Source organism: Grammomys surdaster, unplaced genomic scaffold, assembly GCF_004785775.1.
Source record: "Grammomys surdaster isolate TR1022 unplaced genomic scaffold, NIH_TR_1.0 125818, whole genome shotgun sequence".
Taxonomy (NCBI): domain Eukaryota; kingdom Metazoa; phylum Chordata; class Mammalia; order Rodentia; family Muridae; genus Grammomys; species Grammomys surdaster.
The window spans coordinates 303619-320443 of NW_021620648.1; the positions used below are offsets into that span (position 1 = coordinate 303619).

The 16825-nt window shown below is 48.7% G+C and overlaps 1 protein-coding gene across 1 annotated transcript in view; it reads left to right on the top strand.

Moving 5' to 3' along the window:
• The window catches only part of Vdr (vitamin D receptor), a 52188-nt gene that overhangs the window by 18291 nt on the left and 17072 nt on the right, over window positions 1-16825 (top strand). The window contains exons 2-4 of the mRNA XM_028789371.1: window positions 1460-1535; window positions 4803-4950; window positions 13515-13645. Coding sequence (XP_028645204.1) covers window positions 4805-4950; window positions 13515-13645 — 277 coding nt within the window. The 5' untranslated portion in view covers window positions 1460-1535; window positions 4803-4804. The remainder of the gene's footprint in view (window positions 1-1459; window positions 1536-4802; window positions 4951-13514; window positions 13646-16825) is intronic.

The following is a 16825-nucleotide window of genomic DNA, read 5'->3' on the forward strand; positions in this document are numbered from 1 at the left end:
GCTTAGCAGCCCTAGAACATGTTAGATAGACTCCAGACATTTATTTTTTAAGTTCAAGGGTGATGGTCAACCTGGATGACCTCTGACCTCTGAAAGCCTTAGGGACTGAAGACCCGCAAGCAATGGCCTCCTTTTACCCATTGTTCTCATCCCAGACTTCCTAAGAAGCAGGAAGGAAGCCTAGCTAATTCGTATACTGTTGGGCAGTGTGGTCGCAGGCCCATGAGCCACGGGAACAGAGGGAACACCTGTCTCTGGGCAAGTGTCCTGTCTTTCCCCAGCAGGTACACCTCCCATCACTCATAGTCTGCAGTGGGCCAGCCTGGACCATATTGTGTAAGCTCCACATCCACCGCCTTACCTCTGCTGTTCCTAAGGAGCTGGTGGGAAAAGCTTGGGAGCTGAGAGGGTTGAGCCCAAGTCTTAGAGGCCCCCCGGGCTGTTCCTTCCTCTAACTAATCAGGCCACTGTGAAACAGAGGTCTCTGGAGAGCAGCAACAGCAGACAGACTGGACCATCTCCACTTGGGGTGTGGTTTAAAGTACCTTGTCAGGGTTCAGGTTCCAAGACCCTCACGCCTGTGCGTTTCCACACTCACCTAATGGTATCAGGGAGGAAGTGTGGTGTGAGCATATGTGTATGAATCTGTCTATCTCACAATGGACAGATGGAGGAAGAGCGGAAAAATTTTCCAACCCACCTTAGAAACCAGTCATGCCTGTAGGACCCAGAGTCTGGATCCACGGATCAGGCCTACCTCAGGCTTTGCATGTCTGGAAGAGAGCTGAAGTGGCAGGAAACATCCCGTTTGGAGGCTGTGTGGTTCCTCCCCCAGCCCCTCACAGCACCTTCCATACCCACTGCTGTCCTCTACAAACAGATCACAGATTGCTGCCTGTGGCGGCTCCGCAGAAGCCAGGGCCCCGGGCCGGCCACACTCAACCATCATAGTTCCTGGCCTGGAAGTCTTTGCAGTCCTGGCTGGCTCATTCTAGTACTCAACCACATTCTAGGCTGCCCTATGTTCTACTTCCCAGAGTATCCCCAAAATCTGCAAGGGGGCAGCAGGGGATCAGGTCTCTCTCAGAAGGGGGACATTGCGAGAGGAAGCATAAGGGAGAAAGAGAAGATGGGACACATCCAGGAAAGACCAAACACACTGGAGGACCCCACTGACCAGGAGGGAGGTCTGGTTCTCACCTGTTCTAATTGCCTCCCTCACTTCATGCAACAGTTTTGTGCTGCTTGCTCTCTGCCTTGAGGGACAGCCATTCTAATTGCTATCCATTCTTATCCCTGGCAGCAACAGCCCAAATGTCCCCAAAGTCACTTTCTTCCTTCCTGTTTTTATCTCAGTACCTAATCCCCCTGGTGTGTCTTGTGCTCCATGTTGAGCTCAAAGGACTGGCTGGGAGATCGAAGCTACCTTAGGTAAAATGTCTCCCCTTGTTCATTTCAGAGTTCTTTTGGTTGGACAGATCTGTGAGACTTCCCAGGAGAGCACCCTTGGGCTCTGCTCGCCCCTGCTCCTTCAGGTAGGTTTGTCCTCAACAACTACAAGCTTCCTAGCCATCTCTGTGTGTTTGAGTGGCAAGGAGAAGCCACTGCAGAGTAGCAGGCAGAGGAAGGTCGGGAACGCTGGCAGCCTTTGCACATGTGGGACCCATAGCAGAGAAATCTGTGCCTGGGACTCCGGTGTGGGGGAGAAGGGGAGAGGTAGACCTGCTGGTCAGTGGGGTCCTCCAGTGTGTTTGATCTTCCTGAATGTGTGTCCCATCTTCCCCCTTCTACACACACACCTTGTTCTCTCCTCGTGCCTCTTGGAATGTCTAGCATCTGAAACTCTTGAGTCCTGAGCCTCCTCTCTGTATCTGGATTCTGGTGAAGCGCTGGCCTCCTAGTTGCAGCTATAACTCCAGGCAGAACTGGCTGTTCTCTCTGCTCTCCTGCAACGATCCTGTTGGCTCTGCGTCTCTTGCTGCCAGATCTAGCCTTTCTGTCCAGCCAAGCGCAATGGCTCCCAGCCCCCATGTCAGGAGACCCCCGGATGTAAAGGCAGTGCCTCTCTTGTGATAGAACTGCGCTGTGCCATGCTGTGGCTCCTTGGTTCCAACTGGTTTGCATCAGTGAGGTCACGTGATGTTCGACTCGTCTTGTTGGACTGAACTAACTGGTATTCTTCCCCAGCTCCCACTTAATTCTCTTTTCCCACCAACCCTACAATATCCTGGGAGCCCAGCTGACCCCAGTTCTGTAGCAACACTATGGGGTGCGCAACACTATGGGGTGCAGCAGCATCTCCAGTGACCTGGGGTGAAACCACAAGCGTCGCAAACAGCGACAAACAGTTTGTTTGTCTTTGCTTTGTTTGTTTGTCCTGTTACCCCATAATGACACTGGGCCCTGAGATCTTTGCCCACATCTTAGATGCCTGCTATGTTCTGGAATCTCGTAGAAGTCACCCTGAACTTGGAGTCATCCCATAGACGTGTTCAGCCTTTTGACATTGCAGCGCAACGGTAGCAGCCACAAAGTTCATGCTTTGGGAGACACACAATTAAGTTAACAAAAACCATCAAACACACAAGCACACATAGACACAGACACACTAAGTTTACATTTTTGTGTAGAGGGGTAATGTTCATGGTTATCTTTGGTCACACATGGGACACGGCAACAGGTTGCACACATCTGTGTAGAGATCATGCTGCCAGACACGAGTCACTTTCCCCTTTATTTTTAATTGTTTTGAGATTAATAAGTATTTCAGGGGCTGTTGGGATGGCTCAGCGGGTAAAGACATTGGCTGCCAAGACCGATGATCTGAGTTCACTCTCTGGGACCCACATGGTGGCGAGAGAGAATCAACCTACCCTTCCCCTTGTCCTCTGACTTCCACAAGTGTACCATGGCATGTGTGCGGCGTACAAAGAGGCGTGCAAAATAAATAAGTAAATGTAATTTTGAAAACTTACAAAGAGAGCTTTCAGATATTCTTAGAGGTGCACACAAAGCATCATATTTTAGTAGAAATGGGATAGATACCTGCCACTCAGAGAGAGAATATTGCTCCTACATGATGCTATTCATGTGTTCCTGACCACTAATAGTTTCATCTCTTCGGGGCTTTTCTTTGCTTTGTTTGTTTGTCTGTTTTTGTTTTTTGTTTGTTTGTTTTCCTTTTAATCAAAGTATGTATATACGATGTATTGTGTGTGTGTGTGTGTGTGTGTGTGTGTGTATGTGCCTGCAGGTATTATAATTCACAAGTCTGAAATGAGCTGCAAAGGAAATATCCGTAATCTCACTCCTGTTGTGTGAAAGTTCTCAGGAATAGAGGCACAGAGCAGCCATCTGTGTGGCTTTCTTCTGGGAATGGCAATGTCATATCCTGCTTACCTGCTCCCACCTTCCTTTGTCATGAAGCTCTTCGTGACATTAAAAACAAAAGTAAAGTGTCTGGGCCGTACGTTTGCCAGTAGCAGCAGCTGTCAGCGTGCCTCGAGGTTGGCACTTCTCTAGGCTTCCCTCTGGGAGCTGTCACATCCGTGCTGCCTTACGGCTAGTGTTGGAGAGGTGGTGTTGGGGTGCAGTGAAATCAAACTAATGAGATTTGAGATTCCACAGGCTCCCAAACCCCCTTTCTCATCTACTGTACCTGAGCCTGGGGCAGAAGCAGACAAGCATCTCCTCTTCCCTATCTGAGAAGCTTGTGCTTATCCCTCATCCCTGTCTGAGAAGCATGTGCTCATCCCTCATCCCTGTCTGAGAAGCATGTGCTTATCCCTCATCCTTATCTCAGAAACAGGTGCTTATCTTATCCCTCATCCCTGAGAAGTATGTTCTTATCCCTCATCCCTATCTGAGAAACAGGTGCTCATCCCTCATCCCTATCTGAAAAGTAGGTGCTTATTCCTCATCCCTGTCTCTCTGCTATTTTCCTCCCGACTCACTTGTCTCAGGTCAGAGAGGCCACTTAGACATGTAATGACTCCGAGGGGGTTCACAAGAACTGAGAGATTGAATCCAAGAGCATTTTAGGGAGACCTGAGGTGTCCTAGAGTCAGCTCTGAGCCTCACAACAGTCAGAGGTAGTAAGCAAAGCTGGGGCTAAATTTACTAATGGAAAAGAAAGGTCAGCCATTTCTCGAGAAGAGCGTACCAGTAATGCCCGCTTACAGAGTCCATCTCTGAAAACAATATTAGCTAATTGGTCACGACTCACATCATTCAGAAGGACATTCAAACTCACACAAAGTGCACCGGAAACAAAAATAGAAAGATGTCACTAAGGACATGGTGCCCTGGGCTGCCTGGCTGCAAGCAGGCTGTCTCAGGACAAGAGCTTGGGTTTACGCACCCTTGTTCTTCCCCTATTCCTCTTGGAGGCCACACTGCGTAAGACACTGACTCTGATCTGCCTGTTCAAGTTGGCCGGGCAGGAGCCAGTGCCAGGGCGTGTGCACATATTTCTCCAGATCACCCCCGAAAACAGACCATCTTTCCTGATGAGGACAGTGGAGTACAGGATGCCCACTGCCTCTCCCAAAGGAGCTGGCAGGTGTAGGGTTTGAATGCGGTGTGATCCCGAGCCTTGTTCTTGTTGTCTTGGCGAGGACAGCCATGCAGCAAGGGTTTCAAAGAACTCACACTTTACTCTGTCTCCAGGAAGGCTCTCCGCCAAGGAACTGCCACCCACTTTCCACTAGGAAGGGAAGGGTGGCCGGTGGCTATGCTAAAGGCGCCAGCTGCATCTGGCATTGACTCTCACCATGGCTCTGGCCTGCCTGCTCTTCTTACAGGGATGGAGGCAATGGCAGCCAGCACTTCCCTGCCTGACCCTGGTGACTTTGACCGGAATGTGCCCCGGATCTGTGGAGTGTGTGGAGACCGAGCCACAGGCTTCCACTTCAATGCTATGACCTGTGAAGGCTGCAAAGGTTTCTTCAGGTGAGTCCCCCCTCCAGAGGGAAGACAAAGAGAGGGGCAAGCTTTTCCCTCAAGAGGGCCCCTATGCTTCCTGTGGAACATGGCAGCTCTCCCAGTTACTGCGAGGTCTTTTCTTTTTGGATCCTCTGAGTCCCAGCGTGTCCTCTGACCCCCCTCAGAAATTGCCTTCCTAGGGTGGTTATTTCTTTCCATTAGCCCTTGACCCACTGCACTGAGCCACATGTCTGTGTCCTTCTGAATGAACCCCCTCCTTGCTGAGGGCTACAGCTTCCTCATTTAAAAACCAGGCATGTCTTTGGGGAAGCCCCAGAATCTGACCTTTCTGCTTTCGTCTTCGACCCTCTACACTCATCCACAGAATGAGAGAGACTATAGCTTTCAATGGTTACCAAACTCAATCTGTGCTGGGCTCTTCACCCAGACTCTGCTTTACCCAGGTGATCCAGAGACAGTTTGCCAGTCAATATCAGAGGTGTACATCATTTGTGTTAAGTCAGTCAGGGCCAGTGTCTCCTCCAGCACTCCTTTTTTTTTCTTTCTTTTCTTTTTTTCTTTTTTAATTTATTATTTATTCTTCTCTCATATATTACAACCAGACCACAGTTTCCCCTCCCCCATATCCTCCCACCTCCTACCCCCCACCTCTCTCTTTTTTCTCTTGGTCCACTCCTCCTCTGGTTCCCTTCAGAAAATGGCAGGCTTCCCAGGGATATCAACCAAACATGGCATACCAAGTTCCAATAGTTCTCTCATGTGAGCCCAGGATTGCAGGCACAGACAGTGTATGGACAGCCCTGGGAAGGTCCGAAGATGGCCTTGCACAAAGCCAGAGATGAAGGACTAGAAAGGATGGGAGGAGGGGATTCGGGAAGCAGGAAGTTTGAAAAACTAGCATACAGCATATATTGGAAAGAGAATGTTCCAGAAGTAATTCCCTGGGAAATAACTAGTGACTGCAGATGGGTAGACAGAAGAACAGGGCACTGTCAGGAAAGGCAAGAGTGAGTCAAGTTCAGGACCAGACGACAAGTTCAGCCTGGCAGTCCGAAGTGGTAGGAAGTGGTAGGTAAGCTCACCTGGCCTAGGGAGAGAGAGAATCTGCATGCAGATCCCTGTTGTGGGACACTCCTCCATCACAGGGGTCTGACTCACCAACCCTTTACTCAGGAGCCAGTGTTCCATGGCCTGGAGCAATTTTGATCTCTGGGCACTAGGGTTTCTGTTGGTGCTAATTACCTGTTTGGCCTGGCACAGGCTGCCCTCTTGGCTTCCCAGAAAGCTGCTCCCTAGTTAGGGAACCAAACCAACAGTGTCACTGGCTATTGTTTCACAGTCACTTCTGTCAGACCTCACGGCAGTATGAAGCCCACACTGCTGGAGGGTAGGTCTTCTAGAGTTCAAATCTTATGTGCCAGGTGCCACCTGGGCTCCTTGCTGCCAGGGCAGGTGGGGCAGCCACCTATGGAGAGACAAAGTCTGGGTGCACACTGAGACCAACACCATCGTAAAAGTGGTCAGGAGTACATTGAGTGTTGTCCACGCCGTCAGTTTAATTCCCACCTTGCTTAATCATTCTGAATGCCTCTGTGTTTCAGCTAACCAACACTACACATGTGCCCACATCTGAGATCTAATGAGATAATACACAGAAAAGAACTGTGCGAAGTATAGCATACAGGGTGGCATATGACTTTCTGCCACACAGGCCAATGCTAATCCCCCTTGGAATTCTGCCCAATCAAAGTTTCTGTAGCCATCTCCCAATACCTGTCCTGGTATGTTTTCTTTCAAACACTCACCCATCAGCCTTGAATGGACATAAACCTAGGAGCTGCCACACTTGAGACTCACGAGAGACCACATGTCACCATCTCTAACTATGATGTTCCAACCATTCTCAGAGCTGTTTCATTCATTAATGGAGCCTCTACCCCCAAGTCACCTTACTCTTCCTATCTGCTTTTTCCCCTGGGAGCCAGCTGTGGAAAATGGAACCCTAAGGGGCAACTTGGTTGATCAGGATATAGTGAAGGTCAGTTTCTCACAAGAGGAGACCTAACTCTGATTCGTTTGACTGATGCCCCCAGAGATCATGGTCACTTTCCTTGAATTACGTCTGGTCTATAAATAAACATGAATGAATTCATACAGATGCAGGTGATACTCATTATGTGTGAGACCTATATTTGAAAATGTTCCCAGCTGACAGAATTTACCAGAACCGATCCTCACCACACCTGGGTTGTCATTTATGGACGGTACAGAGCTGAGTCACCTGGCACACACCCTCTAGGGAAAGGCTGGGCAAGGACACCATGCTGCTTTCTGTTCTAGCCCTCACTCTACACAAATGTCTTTGTGTTTTTGTCATCCCCCATCCGCCCCCATAGACCTGGAGACAAGTGCTAGACAAATGCTCTACCACCGAGCTACCTCTCCTGTCACAGCGCCCTTTTGGCTGGCTGATGACTTACTGCTGTTGTCCTTTTTGGAAAATTTTTTTATAGTTATTGGTGGTTTTGTTACTTAAAATGGTTCCTAAGTTAGCACTAAAGTGTTGTGTACTCTGTTAAAATTCGAGAAGCCGTGGTGTGCCTTGTGGAGAAACCACATGTGTGAAGTAAGTTTCATTCCCTCTGTGAGTGACGCAGTTTGTTGGTAGCTCATTGCTAATGAACCAGCCCTGTATGTATTTCAACAAGAAGACTAGATATAACGCATACATAAATCAAGATGATGAAATGTGTAACTCAAGGCTCACAGGCGACAGTGCAGCCTTCAGGACTCCAGGGTTTACAGTGGCTTCAGAGACAGATCACCACTCCTGTGGTAACAAGAATCGGCTACCTCACCTCCTTTCTCCCCTCACCTAGTTCAGATAGTTGCCTGAGTACTTCATAGACTTGTATCTGCCTATGCCCCAAGAGGTGGCTGGTACTTCTCTGTGTTAGACACGGCTCCCTTGGGACCACAGAGATTTGTGAGACCAAGATACAGTTCTTCTGGTGCTTTCTCTACCCCATCCTGACAGATGGGGGAGGTTTTTTTTCCCTGGGCTACTCCCAAGCCCAGGGACAAGCTGTCTTCTCCAACCATTAGTGTTTGGTTTGGCTTCTAACTACCAAGGCACGAGTTATGGTGAGCTCATAAAGTCCAAGGCTCAATCATGTCCAAAGGTGATTATGAAGTTTGAAGTCTGGGTCATGGTTCTGTTGTTCTGCGGTCGGGAGTTAAGAGTCCAGTGCTGGTCAGTAACTCCCGTCAACTGTTCCATGTTCTGTGTACTTCCTGTTCTTTCTGGAGAACATGAACACCACAGATGATATTTCCGGTGTAAATAAAAGGCCTGCAAAGTAAACTCGTGGATGCCCAAAGAGTCTTGATATATATTCAACAAGCAGAGCCTAACAAAGTCCCAAAAGGTGACAATATAGAGAGCTACCTCATAAAATGGTTATGAATAATCTATAGGTTGATATAGATTTCTAGTCATGAATGACCCTGTCTAAAGTCTATTGTAAAAACAAAGACATAAAAGACAAAGAAGATTGTCCCAGGGACTCCCTGGAGAAGAAAGAGATCAAGGTTGATGACGAAATTCAGGAGGGGGTCCCAGAAGCTAGACTGACAGTTCATCGTCTCCTTTTTGCCTTCCCCCAGCCAATTACTATCTGTCTACAAAAACCTTGTAGGCTGTCAGTGTAGCTTAACGGTAGAGTGTTTGAATATCTTGTACGAGGCCCTAGATTGAGCCCTGACCCTGCAATCAAACAAGCAAACAAATAAAAAGCGATGTTAGGCTGAGCACTGTGAGCTCCAAAGTAGGAGAAAAAAAAATGTGTTTTCATTTGCTGGCCCCATTGTCCTCAGTGGCCTTGTTGATTATGGGTCTTCCAGAGCACAGTGGGTGAAAGGCAGGCGGGTGAGGGTCCAGGAACACGGGGAGTGGTTCTGCTTTCAGGAACCGTCGCCTGTTCTTTCTAGCTCTTCTAAGAATTCGTTGTGAAGGAAGCAGAGAAATGGGGAACTGTTCAGTGGATTCAAATGCAAAGTCCGTAAATGAAGTTGAGTGGGTAGAAAAGACGGCCTTCTGTAGGCACAAGTCGGTGACTCTCAGGGAAGTCATTGCTGCCGAAGAGATCTTTGTCCAGGTCCCCTCTCCCTCTACCTATGCTACAGGCTATGGCTGACTGTTGACAGACGACCGCAAGAGTCACGTGTTTAAAGGAAAGAGAGCGAAACGTGGAAGGGAAAGTCAGTAGGACTGTCCAGAGGGACAGCCACACAGATATAGAGAAGCTTCCACTTCCTTTTGGCCATTCGGCGTCTTTAGGAATTGAGACTGTGGGAATTGGGGTACTAATCTGAGCTAGCTGCATGAATTCACCCTCATACCCCAAGGATCTAGTCTGCATACAGGCAAAACAGAGCAGGAGGCCACGTGGCTAAATGCTACCCCTTCACTTCCAACCCAGCCAGCCAGGGACTGCCAATCACCCAATCTTCTTCAACCCAGAGGAGTCCTTCAGACGGCCTCTGCTTCTGTTCTTGTGTTGGGAAGGCATGCATTTGATTGTTGCGTTATTTTGGACCAAGAGGTGACAGATTCATGACAGAGAGCCTAGAGTGCAAGACCAGAAGCTTTGGAGTCCCGCAAATCTTAACTGTATTAAGTTGTTGTCCTTATTAACTATGGGGCATTAAGCCTTCATTATGCCTTCTGGCATTGCTTATAGAATAAAGATAGGGGGCTGGAGAGATGGCTCAGCGGTTAAGAGCACTGACTTCTTACTTCTGACCTTCTTCTAGAGGTCCTGAGTTCAATTCCCGGCAATCACATGATGGCTCACAACCATCTATAATGGGATCCAATACCTTCTTCTGGTGTATCTGAAGACAGCTACAGTGTACTCATATAAGTAAAATAAATAAATCTTTTTAAGAAAATAGAATAAAGATAATATGTATTCAGCCAAAGCGCTAAGGTTATGGGGAGAAATATCAAATGTCGGTGAGGAAGACTCTTGGGATAATAGCTACGATGGATCTCTTGTGATATCTTACTTTCTGAGACCCTTTTCTCTGTGTCTTTGCTGTGTTGACTTAGGTGTGTGTGAAGTGGGTTAGCAGAGATCTCTGGCAGAAGTGGAAGGGCAGGACAGGCTCAAAATAGAAATAAATTTCAGATGAAAAACTGAAGGCTGGACCAATGGTTTCTGAAGGGACTTCCCTTCAGTCAAAGACTCTGGAACTGGACTGTGGTCACTGCCATGGCTGTGGCTCTGGACATCAGGAGAAACAGCACACAATGCAGCTCTGGCCCTCTGCTGTCTGTTGAGTCCTAGGCTGGACACCTGAAGAGGCATGACATCAGCTTCCAGGGTCTCAGGGTCTCAAGGGAACAGGTGAAATTGGCAGTCTTCAGTCTCCTTCACACTCCTGATCTACCCACAGGATAGATCTCTAGCCTGGGCATTTAAGGGTTCATGCCCTCCAGAAAGTAGTGCTATGGTCTTGACCAGTGTTGGCCTTCCTGAAAGTTCTGACAAGTATCTGCTGAGAGTCCATCAGTGTTGCTGCAAATGGCCATGTCAGGTGACTTTACTTGCTTTGCCCAGCTTTGACAAAGAGAACTGGTCTATATTTAAGGTATACAAGGAACTGTCTCTCTCTCTCTCTCTCTCTCTCTCTCTCTCTCTCTCTCTCTCTCTCTCCCTCTCCCTCTCCCTCTCCCTCTCTCCCTCTCCCTCTCTCTCTCTCTCTCTCTCTCTCTTTCATTTCTCTCTCTCTCCCTCCCTCTCCTTCTCTCTCTCTTTCACTTCTCTCTCTCTCTCTCACACACACACACAGACAGATACACACAGACAGACAGACAGACAGACACACACACACATACAAACACACACAGACAGACACACTCTCTCTCTCTCTCTCTTTCTTTCTCTCTCTCTCACACACACACAGACAGACAGATACAGACAGACAGACAGACAGACAGACACACACACACACACACACACACACACAGACACACACACCCTGTACTGTGAGGTGAGGTAATTACAACAATCAACTTAGGTAATGTGTTCCTAATCTTACACACTCTCCCCTATCTAGGACCCCACGTAGCTCCTGCACTCTACCCAGGCCTGAGGTCTCTAAAACAGCCACTGTCAGAACCCAGACACCATGTTGCTGGCAGAAGCCATCCACTTCTCAGCCTGAGGCCCTAGCCCCTGGCACTTTATGTTTTTGTGAACTTCTTGTCTCTTATGTTTTGATGAATTGGTCTCTGGCATGAGAACTGGTCAATGTCCTCTCTCACCCCTGGCTTTCTAGAAACTGCCTCTATATTTAGCTTGGTTGCACCACCCCCGGTCCCCTTCCTGAACTAAGGTATAATTGCCAGCCAGCCAGAGAATGACAGGGTTCAGATACAGAAGCAGCAGAGGCACTGGGCTCCTGTGGAATGAGAAGGCTCTTGTTTCTCAAAACCAAACTCGCTCATGGGCAATTAGCTTTGGGAGGAAGGCAGGGTAGGGTGTGGATCTTTAGGACAAAGCACAGAGCCAGGGCTGGGTGGCCTGGCTGCCCCAACTCATGTGGGCCGAGACTAGATGACAGCCACATGTCTAAGTGCCTTTAGAAGGTAGAAGGACAGAGGATAAATTGGTCTCCAAACCAGCAGGGCCTATGACCCAGAAAAATGTCCATATTAAAGAAGACACACCTGAAAGGCCAGCTCTGGACCCATTTCTGGTTCGAAGCATGAGGCAGCCAGTGAACTCTCTGTGACTCCCAGAGCATGAAGTCAAAATGTCTTCCCAGACGCCGTTCCTTCCCCTGCCTTTATATTTAGAGGAACTCAGGAAGAGCTGGCTACCATGCCTTAAAATAATATTTATAGTTTAACGGCTTCATAAAGGTTCAGGCCACTTCCTGTGTTTTGAGAATTACGACAACACTCGGGGATGGATGTGATATGAACAACTCCGTCACATGCCTTCATGACTTCCTCGTTAAGATGGACTGTAACCTGCACCTTTCCCTCTGAAGCCGCTCTTGTCACAGTGTCCTATCACAACGACAGTGCCTCACTGAGGATTGTAGGCAAGACCCCTGGAGCCTGAGGAAGCAGACAGGCTGTGAAGGGCTCTGGATACTCGGCCTGGTGTCCAAGAAATCCTCTGCACCACCAGAGACTGCTCGAGGCTTTGCCGTGCCACTCTGAAAGGCACATGCAGCAGTGTGTCTTGGCACCTGTGGTCTGGGTGGGTTTACAGCCAGACACGGCGGTGGGTGGAGAAGAGAGCGGGCCCCACTAAGACCTCAGACAAAATGCCTAGTTGGGAACAAAAAGGAAATGAGAATTTGCTCTGAATTAGAAACATCTGGTCTTCCAGGAGGTTGAGAGACTCGTGGGCATTTGTGGTGACAGGTGAAACCTCAAGAACCACGTCAGGAGGGAGGGGGAGGGAGGGTGCATGGCTCGTGTCCTGCAGTAAAGCCATGTGGCGGCTCTGACCTCATTCCCGGGTAACCCTGATGGTTCTCAAGTTGCTTTTGTAATCTGCTGATGAAAAGGACTGTCCTTGTAGTAGCAGTAGATATGCAAAAGTTGAAAGCTTCTTGTCCCCACAAAGGTAGACATTGACACACCACTCAATATCTCCTGGAGCTCACTCTCTCTCATTTACAAAGAGAGACAGTGGGGGGTGGGGTAGACTTAAAGCCTCACCACCCCTAATCGCCTGGCACCACCCACTTAGATCACAGCCGCAGCTCTGTTGTCGCCCCCTTGGGTAAGACTTATCGTCAATAGAGGATACTAGAACCAAAGTCCAAAGCCAATAGAAGGTGCTTCCTTCATCCTGGGCCCACTTGGCCTTGAGCTGTGCTCAAGGAGCAGCTGCCTGCGGCTGATTGATTGCGCGCTCAGCTTTATTGAGCACTCTGAGTTTCTAGCATTGAAAGCAGGCCAAGAAGATAGAAGCTGAGCCTCAGATCCCTAAGACTCTCTGATCTAAAGCCTTAATTTCTTACTGAAGAATTTTGTAACCTCAGTGACCCCATCTATTAAATGAGGTGGTCATACCCATAGTCTTTCGAGAGGATCCAAGGGTCTGTGAATGCTGGTGCTGCATTCGTGCAAGCTCTCCTCATGAAGAGACACCTTTCTAGAGGATGATTCCCTCTCAGAAGAGAAAGAATTAATGATACCATTCAGGTAGGCACAATTCGACAATGCCTAGACATTTAGTTTGATGACGTTCAGCAAGTTAAGTCTGGTGTCTTTTCCCTTACCCATGGGCACGAGTCTGATTGTCTGAGGGCCGTAGCTGTCTTAACCCCCATATTCCAATGACTGTGAACTGCTAGATTTTGGTTGGTACACCTAGTGCAGGGTGGGACACGGAATCACCGAGGGTGGCCCAAGAGAATAGCAAATGGACATCTGAGGGCCTTGTAGTCAGATCTCCATAGTTACAAACCCTGGAGACTGTTCTTGGGACTAAGGAGCCAGAAGGTCAGCAATTCAATGCAAAATTGTGCTGTCTCGGCAGGCGGAGCATGAAGCGCAAGGCCCTGTTCACCTGTCCCTTCAATGGAGATTGCCGCATCACCAAGGACAACCGGAGACACTGCCAGGCCTGCCGGCTCAAACGCTGTGTGGACATTGGCATGATGAAGGAGTGTGAGTGTCCAGGGGGGGTCAGGTGGTATTGGGGTGCCAGACTTCAGTCACAAGATGGCGGTGGTTACCGTCATTCAGGTTTTGCTCCACAGAGCTCTGCCCGTACCTACCATGTAGCCCCAAGGACCCAGCAAGGAATTGTGGGTAAAGAGAGAACTCGTATAATTCAGCAGATGCTGGGAGGGGCTCATCTGGGCCCTCTGGACTGGAGCACAGGGACTGGATTCTCACAGAAAGCCCCTGCATTTCCTGTTCACAATGCTGTCAGCGTCTCCACTCAGACCCCACACCCAGGCTCTAGGACATAGTCCACGTCCTGCCAAGATGTGGGCGTGCAGTCACTCTCTGAAGCCCTCTGGGCTTTGGGAATGTAAGGAAGGAGGAAGAGGCTGAAAACCAAGAAGACATGCCAGGAGCAGACTAAAGTCATAGAATAGAGCGGATTGCTCATGAGAGCCATAAAACACACTGTCGCTGGGAAGTAGAGGTGGAATCACCTTGACCCTCCTCCGTGACTAAGGCTCCTCCATCCTGATCCCAGCTTCCAGCCAACACTGGCAGCCCTGGAGTTTCCAGACCTTGGTTGCTGCTCATACCACAGGAGCATGCAGGTCTGGACATGTCATTGCTGCAACCTAGTCACTGCCCCACCCCACCCCCTGTGTTTATACTGGAGAGTGAGACTCAGAGGCCCAAGGCTGGCTAGGTGCTCTCAGACATTCTTAGTTTGGCCTGGTCTATGCCTCGTGCTCAAGGAGCACACAGAAGTACCTTGTCTCTGTAGATTAGGATACCCCTTCAAAGAAGGTTCCTTCATGTCCTAAGGTCCTCACCATCTAAGAATGGCTCTGAGTTCCATTGTTGGACTCAGCGGGCTGCTGTTGCTTACTCTTGAAGAACCTCTGAGGCCCAGAAAGGACAAACACCAAGACTGAGGTCAGATAGCAGGCTAGTGGTTACCTGAGACTACAGTTCAACTCAAGAGCCTTTTCTAAAACTCCCAGGAGCTCCACAAGTGGTAGTATCCCGGCCCTCAAGTGCCCAGTCAAGAGCCCCTGTCCAAGATACATGACATCTCACGATGGTGCCAGACAGACAGAAGTAGATGGCTTCCTCCACAGCAGCTTTGGGTGTCATCTAGGTACTCCGTGAAGTCTTACATGTCCTGTCTTGCCCTCAGTCTGGTGTTCCCAGAAGGGAGCTGTGCGGAGAGGTAGATGGAAAGGAGGAAAGGCCAGAGATCCAACCAGAATGGAACCCTTTCTCTCGGCTCTGGAGGGAAGCATGTCCCCAAGAGATGCAATTCCTGTCTTAGATAGCTCAGCTCCGTTTGCCTGGGCTTGAAATCCTGGGCTTCCAGAGCCGACCCTTGCACTGGCTTTTGTCCCTCAAGGCTTTGCTTCTCCTCTCAGAAACAATCACTGTTTTCAAACACTAGGAAAAGCACTATATACCCAGTCTCCCTTCTAGACGGAGCAGGGAGCCAGCCCTTCATAAGGAAGCCTGGGAAACAGAGGAGCAGAGACAGGTGACAATGGCAGGAACCAGTGTATACTGACAACCTGCTGTGTGTCAAATACTGCAAAGAACACAAATTTTCTTCTTAAATTCTCACAGCCCCTAAGCATGTGAATATTACTTTTTTTTTTTTTGCACCTAAGGAAAGACAAGAGAATTTACCTGTTATGCCTCTAGACTAACATGATATCAGCATCTATTCTGCCCTAGGTCTGGCTGTGGGCTCCATCCTTGGGAAACCCCTTAGACACTCCCAATGAGTCAGAACTTATTTCTCCCCCCATGCTCTGCCTGGATCCCTAAGGAACACACATAAGAGAGCTTTGTCTCTCCAAAGATTCCTTCAAGTCCTAGACGGTTTCATGCCCTTAGAATCCAAGACATTTCCTATTTGAAGTCTGTTTCTTATTCTTGTTGCTTTTGAGATAGGGTCTTGCTATGCAAGCTTGGGTGAGCCTCAACCCTCTGCTTTGGGGCTTCACTATGAAGTAGGGTTCTTGCGTCTTGCTACATCTGGCCAACTTTAATGTTTCACAGATGTGTATCTTGCCTCCTCAGTTTCCTGAATGTTGATACAGTACTTGGACATAGGAGATGCTCAGTAAATGTGTTAAATGATTGAATACCGGCTCTCCCTATTGCTTCTATCTCCAGAACCTCATTGGTCTATATAGACCAGTAAGCTTAGCCTAGATCTGATATTTTCTGTGTCATTCATTTGGGAAGAACATGTCGTGTCCTCTCCCCTGGTGTTTTGAACCCACCAATGACATCATGGCGTGTTTTAAAACTGTTCATGTTAGCAGATCTTGGCTTCCCCACTTGAGCCTAGGCTTCATTGGGTAGGGAACATATTTTACATGGAAATAACTATACAAGGTTATTTTGTGTCCCCCAAGAGATCTGCAAGGAAGTGGAGCCAGTGACCGATACTAACCCGTCGATTTCCCTCATTGTGGCGTTCACCAGAACCCGGTTACTAGGTTTCAGGCTTCCCTTCAAAAGCACATCCTCCAACCAGCAGTAGTAAAATCTAAGTCTCAACTCAGCAAGAAAATTATTTCTAAAATGCCTAAGAGGTTAATAAGCCCTCAAAGTCAATTATTTCACAAATGGACAGCAGTGTAGGTGAATATGTGAATGGCGTGTGGCTGTCCCGAGTCAGTGTTGCCTTGTGGAGGTCCTGGACGGAAGCCCCAGGGAGTCTCAGATTTCAATGCTCATCCCCAGCAGACGGGCCATGGCTGCCGGTCAATGCAAGCAATTGGGAAGACAGGTCTTAAAGATTAACTTTGAACTTTAAATTATGTACATATGTATGTATGTATGTATTTATTTATTTAAGCTGGGGCATGTGTCGTAGCACACATGTGGAGGTCAGGGCAGGGGGATTCAATTCTCTCCTTCCACAAAGTGGGTCCCAAGAACTGAGCCCAGGCCACTGGGCTTGGCAAGCCAGCCCTGATCTTTCACACTGAGCCATGCCGCTTGCCTCTGAAGGGTAACTCTGAATCTCTGCCTTCTTCCAGTAAGCCTCGGACAAGCTTTGTTCCTTTAATGGTTCATAGTCTTCAGCTTCACCTGGGACACTTTGTGTCAGGGCTCCAAGTCTGAGAGACAGAATCCCCCTGAGCAGTTCAGCTGGGTTCAATCAGAGGCAGA